Source organism: Eschrichtius robustus, chromosome 10 (assembly GCF_028021215.1).
Source record: "Eschrichtius robustus isolate mEscRob2 chromosome 10, mEscRob2.pri, whole genome shotgun sequence".
Classification (NCBI taxonomy): domain Eukaryota; kingdom Metazoa; phylum Chordata; class Mammalia; order Artiodactyla; family Eschrichtiidae; genus Eschrichtius; species Eschrichtius robustus.
In genome coordinates, this window is record NC_090833.1 from 755528 (window position 1) to 771039 (window position 15512).

Below are 15512 nucleotides of genomic sequence, written 5' to 3' on the forward strand. Positions count from 1 at the left end.
TGGGTTTTGTTTTTTCTTGCTGTTGTTGTTTTTTGGTTTGTTTATTTTTTATGAAAGCCCTTTGGAAAAAAGTGAGAGTTCAGGGTGAGGATGGTTTCTCATTGGCTAAGTTGCTGAGGTAGTTGATTTCTTGTACAAGATGCAATGTACATCTTTTCCTGTTGGGGCCTGTGATAGACGATTCTTCCCTGTTATGATTCTTCTGTTGTAGTTCATAATTGACTGTTGACCTGGAGCAAGATAACAGCCAATTATTTTACCAGCAACATGGGTTTATTCAGGAACAGTAAAGAATTGGGAAACAGAACAAGCAATCTAAGCTGAAGCACAAGCACGTGCAGAGAACAAAGGAGAGGAGACTCTTTTATAGAGGAGAAGTGGGAGTTGCGAGGGGCTGTTCTAAACAAAGAATCCATTGGAAGAAACTGGGAGTTGGAAGTGTGGTGGCTTTTCATTGGCTGCACTGTGATGGTCTCTCATTGGCTGGGCTGTTGCTGGGGGCAAAATCTTCCTTCCTCCTACTGGGTAGTAAGTAGTAACCTTCCTGTTGGGTCTGCAATTAAGGCTGCGCGGTAGGGTGTGAGAGCTCCCCCTTCTGGCCTCCTGACTGCAGTTTAGTGAGGGTTCCCTTTATTACTTTTCACAGGTCCAATGGATGAAGACCCCAAGAGCCCGCCTGCCGCTGACCCTACGGCGGGCCCTCCGTCCTCGCTGAGCCCGGCCCCCCAGGCCCCAGCCCCTCCAGGCCCCCGGGTCGAGACCTGGGGTTCAGGGCACAGGAGCTCCCCGCCGACGTGGCGGAGCGGTGGGACACCTGCTCAGGGTTAGAGCCAACCGAGAAGGCGTGGCCGACCCCCACCGCTCACAGGCCCTGGGGGAGCCGGACCGGGGCGCAACTGGACGCAAAGCCGCGGATCCCAGCGAGACCTGCTCGACCGGAAGCCAGCCCCTCCTGTTGCCTTGGCCACCGCCCAGCTAGGAAACGGCCGGCGCATGCGCAGAAGGGCGCCGCCGCCAGGCGCCGCAGGTCCCGTTTCTGCGCACGCGCGCTGCGCCCGCGAAGGTTGGTCGTTGACTGCTGCGCGATAGACGCGTGGGGGCGTCAGGCCCGCCGAGCGCTCTGCATCTGCGGGAGCCCGGCCTCCTGACGCCGCCAGCGCCCGCTCGCATTCACGTGTCCGCGGCCCGCCCCGCCTGGGGGCGCCTTGGCGCTGACTCTGAGCCCGGGCCGGAGCCCGGACGGCGGCGGCTGGCGGCAATGCTGGTGCTGGCGGGTGAGCGTCCGGCGGCGCCGGGCCCGAGTCTTGGCGTGTGACAGCCGGGCCGCGACAGCCTCCCCGGGACGGGACGCCCGGGACCCAGCCTCGGACACGGGCATCTGAGACCGAGAGGAGACGAGGCGAGGCGCTCCCACTCCCGCTGAGCGCAGAGGCCGCTCTGGCACCGCGCAGGACCCCAGTCAGGCTCGCCGCCACCCTCCGCCGGCGTCCGGTCTAGAGCAAGACCCTCCCCAGACCCCCGACCAGAGCTCCGCTCCCCTAACGGTTTCTTCTTGGCATCCTCCTCCCGAGCCCCCCCCCCGCCAAGTCCCCACGGTGCCTGGAGTAATGACCCCACCTTGTTAACCACAGTTGTCTGTGTTTGGCACAAGGACCTTGGACTGGGACCCTGGGCTCGGTAACGGTGGGCCCATCCGAGACCCGCTGTGCCTCTGTCTGTCCGAGGGGCCACCTGCCCTTGAATGGGAAGTAAGTTCACGCTGAACTGAACTCTGGTATTTCATTGACATCCTCAGCATTGAGTGTGTGTGTGGGTTTCTAGGAATAACTCCCCCAGTGGGGTTTTGGTTATCTGATTAGATTTGTATTTTCATTAGGTGGAATTTTTTTTTCTGGCCACTGACATCAGCTACGTAATGCTTTGTCTGCCTGTCTGCTTTCTCATGTCTTCAGTCGTCTGTCCTTCCTCAAGCTGGCCTCTTGAGCTAAGACATTCAGAAGGTTTCTTCTCAAACCCATTTCCTTTGGATAAACTTTGCCCCCGTCACCATTTAAAACTTTATAAGGACTTCTTCCTCTGATTCGGGTGTATGTCCCAAATGCTGCTTTTCTTTTACTTCTGCCTAGAATCAGGAGGTTTTTGTCCAGCTACTGATAGGAGACCAAAGGAGGGGAACAAAAACCCAAAACAATTAATATGATCTTCCTTACCTTCATTCTGTAATTTCTGACTCTCATGGTCTCATAAAAATTAAGGAAAAACAAAACTCTTATGCCTTTTCCCCAGACAGACCCTGCAACAGGTCCCTTCTTGTTCTTAAGTTTCTTTCACATCACTGATGCCGAACTTAAGTTGTGAACATTGAACTTGACCTCACTTCAATAAATGTGCCTGCTGGGGGCTTCCCTGGTGGCTCAGTGGTTAAGAATCTGCCTGCCAGTGCAGGGGACACGGGTTTGAGCCCTGGTCCGGGAAGATCCCACATGCCGCGAAGCAACTAAGACCGTGCGCCACAACTACTGAGTCTGTGCTCTAGAGCCCGCGAGCCACAACTACTGAAGCCCGCATGCCACAACTACTGAAATCTGCGCGCCTAGAGCCTGTGCTCCGCAACAAGAGAAGCCACCGCAATGAGAAGCCCGCGCACCGCAACGAAGAGTAACCCCCACTCGCCGCAACTAGAGAAAGACCGCGCGCAGCAACGAACACCCAACGCAGCCAAAAATAAATAAATGAAATAAATTTAAAAAAAAGAAAAAATTCTAAATGTGCCTGCTGCAGTCACTGTGGTCATAGTACAAGGCCTGGTGGGTCAGGAGTATCCCAGGGCAACTACCACAGTCAGTTTGTCCTCTTCAGTTTGTTGTGAACCTGCCTTTCAGGAGGTCTTTTTTTTTTTTTTTTTTTTTGGCCGAACCAGGCAGCATGCAGGATCTTACTTCCCCGACCAGGGATCGAACCTATGCCCCCTGCACTGGAAGCGTGGAGTCCTAACCACTGGACTGCCAGGAAATTCTCAGTTGGACATTTTTTTTTTTCAGGAGTTCTTTAATGCCACCCAAGGAACTTGTACATATGGAGGGGCGGAAGGCATGAGCGCAGCTGGCCCCGCGGCTCCCGGGGTCCCGGGCTGCAGGGCCGAGGCGAGGCCGGCGGAGCCTGAGCCAGCACACGCGGGCTGCCGGTCTTTCCCCGCTGCCCACGTGTGAGCCAGAAACGGTCTCCGCGTGGGTTTGCATTCTCCTCGATCGCGGGCCCGTGCGGTGTGTCGTCTGCAGCGGTATCATCCCAGCCTGCGGCCCCTGCCGAGAGGCAACTTCCTCCAGTTCAAAAGCAGCAGATCCCAGGCTGGGCCTCCGGAATTCCTCGTCGTCCCCACGGAGTGTGTCACGGTGGGAGAGATTTCCAGCTGTGCTCTTTTCAGTAAACAGTGTCCCTGTCTGTCTGTCTGTCTCAGAAATGGAAGCAGCTGTCGAGGTTACAGCGGAACGTGGTCCTCTTCCTGCTGGCGTTCCTGATGCTCTGCGGCCTCCTGTCCTACATCAGTGTGGCCGACGAGTGGAAAGGTACCAGCTCCACGATTCCGCAGTGATCCGTGGGGGTCCCTGAGGGCGGGCTAAGCGGCAGCAGCGCGATCTCGCAGCTGCAGGAGGCGTAGACGTCAACACATTGGCAGGAAGTGGAAATACAGAGAAGCCTAGAGTGTTCCCACGCCCCGGCTGGGAGGTGGCTGTTGATTTGAGGTTGTGTGACTGTTTCCCAAATGTCTGCTGTGAGGACCGGCATCTCACCCTCTCTGTCTCACAGTGAGATTCAGGTCCTGAGGCTGAATGCTGAGTCTGAACGCGTTGCGTGAATTTCCTAGCACGCGCTACCGGGGGCTGGGCAGGGCCGGGCAGGGTGCCAGTGAGGAGGTGCAGGGTCCCTTCTGAATTGCTCTAGGATGGCTTCTTTGAGGAGGAAAGCTAAAGAGCCGCTGTAGGTTTGCTCCAGTAAATGGCCCGTGTGCCACCTTGTGCCCTTCCCGAAACGGAAAACATAAAGGCAGAGTAACGGGCATGTGGGTGGGGATAAGGGCAGAAACTGCCAGGTGCTTTGGAAAAGGTGTGATTCCCTGTGGCCGTTCTGGAACTGCTTGAACTGCCCTCTTCGGAGGTCCCACCGCGTCCTTTTACACGGAGTCAAAGCTGTGTGCATGCTGTCTCGAGTGCACGTTGAATGTCCTCCAGGCCTTGTGGCGAATTTGAGATAAAGTAGATTCTCTGGTTTAGCCGTGGGCAGCAGGTCGGCAGAAGGGCCGAAGATGAGACCCGCAAATCCACCCGTCTTGCCAGCTCCTCGGAGAGCAGCTGAGAACCCGGAAACCTTCGCGGGGGCGTCCCCTCAGGTACTTGGAATAAACTCTCCGTGGAGTTGTAACCCGGGCCCGTGCCAGAAGCACTTCGGAACAGTACGTGCTGTTTCAGACAGACTGGGAAGGGTCCTGTTTCTTCCCATTTGTTTGAGGTTCTAACCTCACACTCCTTACTCTGGGCTGGTTGGATGAAGGAGACGGGGGAAAGGAGGAGGGCCATTCTGTCCTTCATCTTCTTTGCGCATCTGCTGTGCCGGATCCTTGGTAGGTGTGAACGAGACCCATCCCTTTTCTGTGGGAGGTACTGACGGGGGACGCTCAGGCGGGCGCTCCGCTCTGGACCTGCCCAGACCGAGTTGCTGGGGGCCCGAGCGTCAGTCGGGGCCTGGGGGAGAGGGTTGGGAGTACGCAGAGAGGGGGAGGGAGGGGCGAGGCCTCGTCCTGGGGCGCTTCCGGGGACGGGGGGAGGACGTGGAGACTAGAGGGCAGTCTGGGCAGCCAGAGAGCCAGGGAAAGTCCCCTGCAAAGGGCGGTGGCTCCAGGGGGCACGGCCTTGGAGAACCCGGGGTGCTCTGCACCTGGGGACACCCTCCACTGCGGGTTGGGGTGTCCGTCCATATGCGCCGAGGGCCCCCCAGGGAGAGGATCCTGGGACAGGTGCCGGCCTCACACCCCTGCAGGGCTGCCCCGGGGAGAGACAGGCGGCCGTTCTCCCCATGTCTTACTGGAGGGTCTGTGGGTGAAAGAGGGAATTTCTCCCTTTGGAGCCGTGAGCATCCTTTCTTCCACTTCTGTGGCTGCTCTTTTGCCTGTTGACCTTCAGAGTCCTGTGAGAGCAGAACGCGGCACATTCCCCACTGAGAGACACCTTCCCACACCTCAGCGTCCACGACCCCGTCTCTGGTGTCTAGGAGGGGCTGGAGGTGAGGGGCTGAACACCCGTGTCTCCTCTGGCACAAGTCCTGGGGCCGCTGTGCACCTGAAGGCCGCTCGGACCTTCTCTTCCGCTCAGACGCCAGCACTCGTCCCCAGGACCTGTTTGAGCGATGCAGCTTTGTTTCGGCCAGACCTGCGCTCTTGACCCGGGGGGCCCAGCTTGGTGGGGTTTGAATCCTTGGAAGGAGAATGTCTTCCGGGATCCTCCAGCAAGGTTTCCACGGATGCTGAAAAGCAGAGACTTTTCCATTCACAAGTCAGCGTCCTCACGTCCTGGAGGAGTTGCCAGCCACGCGCACTGTTGAGGGCTGGCTGGGAGCCAGGAGGGGCGCCGCCCTCCCCGCAGCGCTCTGTCACTGACCGGCCACCTCTGCCACACCCTTCCGAGGAGGGAGCTGGGGAGTCCGGGCGCGGGCCTGCGACAGTGCCGTCTGCGGCTCCGTCCGTGGGGCCGTGCTGGCTCTCACCCTGCCGGCCCTGCTACCCTTAGGGTCTGACAGCCGGAAACGTCCCTGCCAGGGGCTTAACCCGCTGTCCAGGGTGACACTCGCCCGTTGGCAGAGCCTCCATCCGGGTGGTCAGGGCCAGGAGCTGGCGAGGAAGGGGCTCCTCCCGGAGCTGCCTGTCGTAGGAAAAATGAAAATAATTTCCTGTGGGAATTGCAGCCGCTCCGCGAGTCCACAGCGCTCCCTGTGCGGGGCCGCGTCAGATGGGGGGCAGCGTCCCAGATGGACGATGGAATCATTTCACGAGTGACTCTTGTCTCTTCTTGTCTCTGCCCAGAAGCCTCCAAGGCATTTCCGACGGGGACCCCCCAACCTGCAGATTAGAGCCCCCGATGGAGACGCCAAGGACAGGAGGCAGGAAGAGGCCCAGAGGAGGGCAGAGGCGGTGGGCCAGGCTCCCCGGGAAGACGACGCGCAGGGAAGCCGCGTCAGGTACCGGCAGCAGCAGAGACGGGCTGAATGGGGGCGCAGAGGCCGTCGGGGTCTCTGTGGTGTTTCTTTCCCTGAACAACAAAGAGAACCAGCCTGACGCGTAATGGCCTTCTCGTTCCTGTTCCTCGCAGACAGCGTGTGCCCCGTGGGGGGTGGGAGGGCGGGGCAGGGCCCCCCGCGTGGAGGCCGAGTCTGAGCCCAGCTAGGCTGTGACCTCGACCTCGACCTCGGGCGTCAGCACCTCTGCCCGGGGTCTGAGCGCTCTCCCTCCTCCCTCTCCAGCCGGAGGGGCACAGGGCCCGAACCAGAGCAGGGCACCCAGCTGCCTCTGAGAAAGGCAGAGGCCCCCGCCAGGCCTTCCCCGCAGGCCCTCAGGACGAGGAACAGTCCAGGTGAGGTCCCGCCTGCGCCCTCTCTGGCCTGCCCCGGGCACTCTGAGGGAGGGGGCGTGTGGACACGCACAGGAGCGGCGGGGCGGCGGGGGGCTCCTGCCGTCCCTCCGAGCGCTGCTCAGCCTTGGACACCCAGGTGCAGGGACGCGCGGGTCTCGGGGTCAGGCACCCCTTGGAGCTCTGGTGACGACGTGGGGCTCCTTGGCGGCTGTCGTCCCGTGTCCGGCGCTGCAGCCGCACAGGAACGTGTGTGCGGGAGGCACGTTTCCCGCCTGTGTCCGGGCAGCCAGGGGCCTGGGGGCTGCGGTCCTCATGTCGCCCCTTGAGGGGTCAGTCTGTCCTGTTTCCATTCCACGGACAGGAGAACTGAGTCTGGGTCGCCGCCGGGACCCTCTGCTCTCAGTGCTGGAGCCCCCAGGGAGGACAGGAGAGCCCGGAGTGGGGACACGGGGCGGCCGTGTGGGGTTAGAAATGGACGGCAGAGCCGTGGGTGTCGACACTGACGGGACGTGTGGTGAAGCCGTGGGCACACGTGTTCCCCTGCGCGGTAGCCCCGTGTGTGAGCGTGGTCCCCCCGCGTGTGGCGGGAAGCCGCCTCTGGTTGTGAATTCTGTTCACCAAAGCCTTCTTTGGTGCCCAAGTGCCTCCCTTGAATGTTCTGGGGACGCTGCCATCTGAGCAGGGAGAACAGAGGGCAACTGAGCAGGTGGGGCGTGGGCTGCATTCTGTTGAATTCCAGTCCCTGTGCTGAGCTGCGGCCTCTGAGGCGCCGCCCTAGGACAGCGAGCGCGCGTCAGCGATGGAAGGGGACACGCACCATTCATGTGAGGTTCCCGCACACATGAGGGCGGTTCTGCACTTCTGCCTGAAATGAGCCCCTGGCTCGTAAGAGTCACTTGCCAGGCACCCATGTTGCCGTGTCTTGGCAGTTGCAAGAGACCAAAGAGGAATCAAGCAGCTCACCCCAAGGAAGTGTATGAATTGACACGAGTGTGTGTGTTGGGTCCTGAGGGCTTTGAGAAAATGTGCACCGAGCTGTGGGGACACAGACACATGTGCCGCCCGGGCCAGACAGGTGAGCTCAGGGGAGCCCAGGATGGTTGGGTCGTGAGGAGTGTATAGGAGTTTCTCTAGGTGGCTGAGGACCTGGGGGCAGCTGTTACCATCAGCAGCAACCGCGGGCTCGGAAGCAGACGTGCCTGGCTCCCCTGCAGGAAGCGGGAGCACACAGCCATCCTGGGCAGGTGGTCCAGGGCCACAGCTGTGGCCTTCAGACACTGTCCCCAGGAGGGGGCTGAGAACCGTGGCGAGGGCGGGTTCAGCCCTGTGGTCACGCCCGTCGGGGCGGCAGCGTCCAAGGAGCACAGGCCTCTGTGCAGCCCGCCCTGCTCACTGCCCTGCCCTCCTCTGCCCCAGGAGGCCGTGGAGGAGGTGACCAGGCACGTGCACTGCCTGCGCGGGAAGAAGGACGGGCTGGTGCCCGTGTTCATCAACACCAACAGCGGGCTCTTCACCCACCTGGGCGTGTTCACCCTGGGCGCCAGGGCCGACAGCTACTACGAGTACCTGCTGAAGCAGTGGATCCAGGGGGGGAAGAAGGAGACACAGTGAGGCCCGTTTCTCTGCCCTCGGGGCGGGCCCCAGCTCTCGGGGTGGGGGGAACCGGCAGCCGCGCCAGCCGGGGCCGGGCCCCTCCGCGGGGCGGGTGTCTCCTCACAGCCTGTGTGCCGAGCCAGGGCCCGGCCGGCCGCCGGGGTCCACGGCTCGCCAGTGCCGGGCAGCCGGGGTCTTCCTCGGGCCTGTGGCCGCCCCTCTGCCCGTCCGCTCCCGCGGCAGGCGGCCAGGGCCGCCTGGGCCTCCTCGAGCTCAGTGCCCTGACCCTGAAAACGCACGCTTTCCTGGGGAGCGGCGCTAGCTCCTCGTCCAGCTTAGAAAATAGAGATGAACCCTCATGAGGGTGCTGGGATCGCCTCAAGTCTCAGGCCAGGGGTGACAGTGACCCAGAATCAGGGGCAGGGGCAGCTCCAGGCCATCACCCACGGGTGAGACGAGGGTGTCACCAACTGGGGAGCCTGCGGGCTGGTTCAGAGAACCGGGGTGGGCGCGTCGGGGCCAGGGGCTCGGCAGAGACTGGTCTCTGGTGGCCCCTTGGGGCTGGTGGGGAGGCACGGGCCCTGGTGAGGGGCGGGGGCAGAAGCCCACGGGGCTGGCACGGGCCTCCACGCGGAGACTGGCGGGGCGCCACCCCAGACAGGGCAGCCGCGAGAATGGGGACGGGAGCTCAGGGTCGTGCCCTTTCCCGGAACACGGGGGCTGTGCGCCCGCCTGGCCCGAGCACACGGGCCCCGCTGGTCTGCACAGGCTGCTGGAAGACTACCTCGAAGCCGTGGAGGGAATCAAAAAGCACCTGCTGCACAGATCTGAACCCGGCAAGCTGACCTTCGTGGGGGAACTCGCGCACGGCCGCTTCAGCGCCAAGATGGTGAGCACGAGCGTGGTCTGACGCGGCCTAGCAGGGTCTAGGGGCTCCACCCTTTGTCCTTGACATCTGATGGCTCGTGACAGGGGGAGCTGAGGTCTGTGTGGTGCCGGGGCCCGTCCCGTGCTCCAAGCCCCGCCTTCCATGCTCGGGGAGCCCCGCCTTCCATGCTCGGGGGAGCCCCGCCCCCAGCTCCCCCTCCCCCTGTCCTCCTGCAGCTGGTGCTCCTTCGGCCCTCTGGGGCAGGAGGTGAGGGAGACCCGGGTCAGCATGTGCTCCCCGGGAGGTGGCGGTCCTTCTAGCAGCTTCTGCCCTGAGCGCGTGGGGCCCCCGGTGTGTGGCCTGCAGTTCAGTCCCCTGTTGGAGCCCTGCCGGCACTCAGGCCTGTTGGCTCCTGGGAACATGGGAGGCCTGATAACGCTGGACCCGTGTGGAACCCGTGAGGCCGCAGGTCCACGGTGGTGAGGTGACCCTCTGATTCCAGGACCACCTGGTGTGCTTCCTGCCAGGGACGCTAGCTCTGGGCGCCCACCACGGCCTGCCTGCCGACCACATGGAGCTGGCCCGGGCGCTCATGGACACCTGCTACCAGATGAACCGTCAGATGGAGACGGGGCTGAGCCCCGAGATCGTGCACTTCAACCTGCACCCCCAGAAGTCCCGTAAGGACGTGCAGGTCAAGGTGAGCCATGCTGGGGCCTTGGGGCCCGGCGGCGCCAGGGCAGGGGCGTGGCAAGGCTAATCCTGAGCCCGCGTTCCTCCCCAGGCGGCCGACAGACACAACCTGCTGCGGCCCGAGACGGTGGAGAGCTTGTTCTATCTGTACCGCCTCACGGGCGACCGCAAGTACCAGGACTGGGGCTGGGAGCTCCTGCGAAGCTTCAACACGTACACGAGGGTGAGGGCCCGCCCGCCGCCTGGTCCTCGTCCCCAGCTCCTCACTGTCACCTGCCAAGTGGCTGGATGGGGGAGGCCCCACCCTGGCCGCGAGGGCCCAGCTGCCCAGCACTGCCCTCGAGGTGTATATGACCAGGGGGCCAGGGCATCCCTCCTTCCTCTCTCGGGGGGCCAGCCTGTGTGGGGAGGGTCCCTGCAGTGGCCCGAGGTGCACAGAGCGTGTCCCTCCTGTTGTCTGTGTGGCCTGGGCAGCACTTTCCCACCCAGAGGTGACTTCTGGGCCGCTGCTCCCCAGGACGGGTGCCGTGACCACCACCACCCTCGCTGTGCTCAGGCCCAGCCGCCCATCGTACAGCCGGGGCCATGGCTCAGAGAAGGTCCCGCCCTGCCCAGGGCCCACTGCCCACCCCAGCAGAGCGGAGACTTGATCTTTGCCCTGTGGCACGTGAGGTGCTGGGTTGTACACCCCTCGGGTGACCTCAGGGCTTTTGCAAGACCTGTACAGGTTCTGGAGGTTGCACTTTCCAGCTGGTCACTTGCAGGCTGCTGGCATCGCCCAGGGGGTCCCTGGAGGAACCAGGGGGCCAGTCCTCTTGTGGGCCTTGGGGTCCTCACCGCCCCAGACCCTGCCCTGGGGGGCCGTGTGTGCTGCGGTGGGGCAGGGTCTCGGGAGGGTGCCTCTAGCCTGCAGCCCTTGAAAGGGCTGAGCCTGCATCGTGATGCTGTGGCCTCGGCTCTCGTGCAGGTCCCCTCTGGCGGCTATTCTTCCATCAGCAACGTCCAGGACCCCCGCAATCCCCAGCCCAGGAACAAGATGGAGAGCTTCTTTCTGAGGGAGACGCTCAAGTACCTGTATCTGCTCTTCTCCGATGACCCAGACCTGCTCAGCCTGGGAACACGTAAGCCTTAACTTATGTGTTCAACACGGAGGCTCACCCCCTGCCCATCTGGGCCCCCTCCTAGGGCGGGACGGCTCCCGAGTGGGTGCTGCCCGGGGGACTGATGAGTCCTGTCATCGAGGGTGCCTGTCGGCAAGACCCTGGCCCTGACCTTGGCTGTGTGGTGTCCACCCAGCCGGCTGGACGTGCTCCAGGCCGGGCTGATGACAGAGGCCAGCGGCAACTGGGCCAGGACGTTTCGGGGCCTCATAGCTGCTTGGGGTGGCCGCTGGGCTTCTGGTGCTCTGCCACTGGTTCTGGGCTCCTTGCCTGGTTCTCATCGGGGCACCGTTAGGAACAAGTAGGAATAAATCAGCGCTGTGATTTAGGGAGGTCCCGTCCACCCAGGGAGCCTCTTCCTTCTTCCTGAGAAAATCAAATCGTGACTACATTCCTGATACCTAAATGCCCTCCTGCTGGCCGTGCAGGGCTTCCTAGGGGTCCTGGGCCCTCTGGTCACCCTGGGCCACACTGGGTCCCCAGAGCCCATGATGAGCAGAGACAGGTGCTGCGGGGACAGCCTGGGTACAGCTCAGCCTCGGGGCCTCACAACCTGTGAACACGCCCCAACCTGGGCTCTCAGGGGGCATCCGTGACCTCTTGGGGATCCGGGCCCCTGGCTGGCTGTGGTGTTTACACGTTGGACTCAGGGATCCTCCCCTTGCCCTTGCAGGGGCTGGGCGGGGCTGGGCGGGCAAGTTCACCGGCTCCCAGGCCAGCTCTGATTGATGGACTTTTCAGTCGGGATAGAAGCACGTTTGCTCTAACTGTGAGGTTTCCCCTGTGGGTAAGCAGATCTGTGTTACTGTGAAACATCTGGGTGTAGATTGAGAGACCCCAGTTTTCTGGGTCCCACCTCCACATTCCATCCACTGATAGTCATGTTTCCACCCAGGACAATCCTGCTGTCCTCAGTCCTTGAGTTTATTACACCTGCAACTTTTCTGGTATCATGTCAGGTACATATCCTGTTTTGGGAATAAGTAGTTGCCATCTTAGCTTACCCCAAAAACTAACAGCAAAGGGGTGTAGCAATTGATGATGGGAACAAAAGTTAATGAAATACAGAACTTAGGTGTAATGGAAAAGATCAGTGAAGCCAAAGAAGAGAGTAGGTTGTCAGCCGCATGGCAGAGTCAGCAGCGCCATGCTCTCATTCCCCCAACAGAAACATCCATACACACACACACAGAATCAGAACCATCACAGCCAGCTTTCAACAACAGCAACAACAAAATCACAAGGAAAAATTTAAAAGCAGGAAAGTATGGTCCACTCAAAGGAACAAAATTAGTTGATAGAAACCATCCCTGAAGAACTTCAGACATCAGAATTATTAAAAAAAGACTTTAAGAGAATTGTCTTAAAAATGCTAAAAGAGCTCAAGGAAAACATGCACATGGAAGTAAAGGAAATCCAAAAAATAATGTATGAACAAAATGAGAATATCAATAAGGAGAAACTATTAAAAGCAAGCCAAGTCTCATACTGAAAAGTACATTAAAATGAAAAATTCATTAGAGGGTTCAATAGCAGGTTTGAGCAGGGAAGAGAAAGAAAGTGAAGTTGGGGTAGGATTATTGAAACTAGTGTGACGAGCAGAAAGAGAATAGAATGAAGAACAGTGAACAGAGACCAAGGGACCTCTGGGATCCCATCCTAAGTGGGCCCCACGTGTGCATTATAGTAGTCTCGAAGAGAGGGAAGGGCAAAATGAATATTTGAAAAACTATTGTTAAAAACTTACCAAATTTGATGAAATATATGAACCTACAACTCCAAGAAGTTCAATGAACTCCAAGGATCAAGTCATAGAGACTCACACCAAGACACTTTAATAATCAAATTGTTGAACGACAAAGAGAAAATCCTGAAAATAGCATGAAATGCCTTGTTATGTACAAGCAGTCTTCAGTAAGATTAACAGATACTTTCTCATCAGAAAACCATAGAGACCAGAAGGCAGTGGTATATTTAAAGTGGTGGGGGGACTTCCCTGGTGGTGCAGTGGTTAAGAATCCGCATGCCAGCGCAGGGGACACGGGTTCAAGCCCTGCTCTGGGAGAATCCCACATGCCGCGGAGCACCTAAACCTGTGCGCCTAGAGCCCTGCTCCACAACAAGAGAAGCCTGCGGACCGCAACGAAGAGTAGCTCCCGCTCGCCGCAACTAGAGAAAGCCCGCGCGCAGCAACAAAGACCCAACGTGGCCAAAAGTAAATAAAATAAATAAATTTTAAAAATAAAGTGATGGGGGAAAAACTGTCAACCAAGAATTCTATATCCAGCAAAACTGACCTTCAAAAATGTGGGAGAATTTAAGGCATTCCCAGATAAACAATAGCTGAGGGAGTTTGTTGCCACCAGACCTGGCCTACGAGAAATGCTCAAGGCAGTCCTTCAGGTTTAAATGGAAGGACATTAGTACCTCAAAGCCATAGGGAGAAATAAAGATCTGTGGTAAAGGCAAAACCATGGGCACGTATAAAAACCAGTATTACTGTATTTTCGGTTATGACTCCACTTTTTATTTACTACATGATTTGGAAGACAAATGCATAAACAATAATTACAAATTCATGTAATTGTGCACACAGTGTACAAACATGTAATTTGCAATGACAACATAAAGCAGATGGAACTGTTTAGAAGCATAGTTTATGTGATTGAGTGAAGTTGTCCACCTGAAGTACACTGTTATAAATTTAGGATGTTAAGTGCAATCTCCCTGGTAAGCAAAGGAAATATCTAGAAGATATACACAAAAAAATCCACAAGAAAGCTACTAGAGATAATAAATTCAGGAAAGTTGCAGGGTACTAGATCAACAAAATCAGTTATGTTTCTATGCACCTGCAAAGAACAATTCAAAAAGAAATTAAGAAAGCAATTCCATTTAAAATAGCATCTAAAATAATAAAATAATTAGAAATAAATTTAACCAAGGGGGTGATTTAATTGTACACTGAAAACCATAAAACATTGTTGACATAAAGAAAACCTAAATTAAGTGGAAAGATGTCCTTTGTTCATGGGTAGAAAGATTTTTTTTTTTTTTGGCTGCACCACGCGGCTTATGTGATCTTAGTTCCCTGACCAGGGATTGAACTACAGCCCCAGCAGTGAAAGCACCGAGTCCTGACCACTGGACCACCAGGAAAGTCCAAGGAAGACTTAATTGTAAGATGTCAGTACTACCCAAAGTGATGTACAGGTTCAATGCAATCCCTATCAAAATTCCAACAGTGTTTCTTTTTTCTGTTTTTTTTTTTTTTGCAGAAATTAAAATGTCAATCCTCAAATTCATATGGAATTGCAAGGGGGTCCCTGAATAGCCAAAATAATCTTGGAAAAGAACAACGTTAGATGACGCACATTTCCCAATTTCAAAACTTCCTACGCACAGTTTTCAAAACAGTGTGGTGTTGTCATAAGGATAGACATATAGACCAATGGAACACAAGTAAGGCTCTAGAAATAAACTCATATATCTATGGCCAATTGATTTTTGCAAGGGTAGTAAGTCTATTTAATGGGGGAAATAATTTGCCTTCAGCAAATGATTCTGAGAAAATTAGATTTCCACATGAAGTTGGACCCCTACCTCACACCATATACAAAAAGTTAACTCAAAATGAATCAATGACCTAAATATAAGAGCTAAAACCACAAAACCCCTATAAAAAAACATACAGGTTAATCTTCATAACCTTGGGTTTGACAATGGATTCTTAGATAAAACTCCAAAAGCACAAGCAACAAAAGACACATGTTGGACATCATCAAAGTAAAAATTTTTGTGCACCAAAGGACACTATCAAGAGTACAAAGGCAACCCACAGAATGGGAGAAAATATTTTCAAACTACAAATCTGATAAGGGTTTAATGACCAGAATATACTTTTTAAAACTTCTACAACTCAACAACAAAAACAAAAACTCTTGAAACTCAACAACAAACAACAAAACCTCAAAAACAAAAACCCAAATTAACAAAAAACTAAAACTCAACAAAATGAAGAATGAAAACAACTTTTATAATGTCAAAAGGGTACATTATATGTTATGTGTAATTTAACACACACACACACACACACACACACACACGAATGTGGGCATAACTGCAGGTGCCGCGTGGGTCAGAGCTGAGAGCACTGGGACCTGCTTGGGGACACCCCTTGCCCATTCAAGACATTTCTCCAAAGAAGATTTATAAATGTTCAGTAAGTACATGAAAAGATACTCAATGTCACTAATCAGGAAAATGCAAATCAAAATCTCAATGAGAGACCACTCACACTCATGGGATGCTACTATTAAACAGAAAACAAGTGCTGGCGAGGATGTGGAGAAATCGGAACCTTTGTGCACTGCTGGTTGAAATGTAAAACGATGCAGATGCTGTGGAAAACAGTACGGAGGTTCCTCAAAAATGAAACATAGAATTACCATATGATCCTGCAATCCCACTTCTGGGTATACCCCCCCAAAATTGAAAGCAAGGTCTTGAAGAGATATTTGTATACCCAGGTTCACAGCAGCATTTTAAACAATAGTCAAGAGTTGGAAACAACCCAGG

General features: G+C 56.4%; 1 protein-coding gene across 1 annotated transcript; it reads left to right on the forward strand.

Annotated features, from left to right (window-relative positions):
- Window positions 1-651: 651 nt before the first annotated feature.
- Window positions 652-10974, forward strand: LOC137770479 (endoplasmic reticulum mannosyl-oligosaccharide 1,2-alpha-mannosidase-like). The gene is given in 14 exon segments (XM_068553186.1): window positions 652-805; window positions 869-1032; window positions 1158-1274; window positions 3458-3566; window positions 4272-4387; window positions 6074-6228; window positions 6511-6620; window positions 6757-6949; window positions 7835-8227; window positions 8982-9102; window positions 9584-9781; window positions 9866-9997; window positions 10742-10891; window positions 10894-10974. Coding segments are annotated over 14 exon segments (2178 nt in total). The 3' UTR covers window positions 10960-10974.
- Window positions 10975-15512: the final 4538 nt, after the last annotated feature.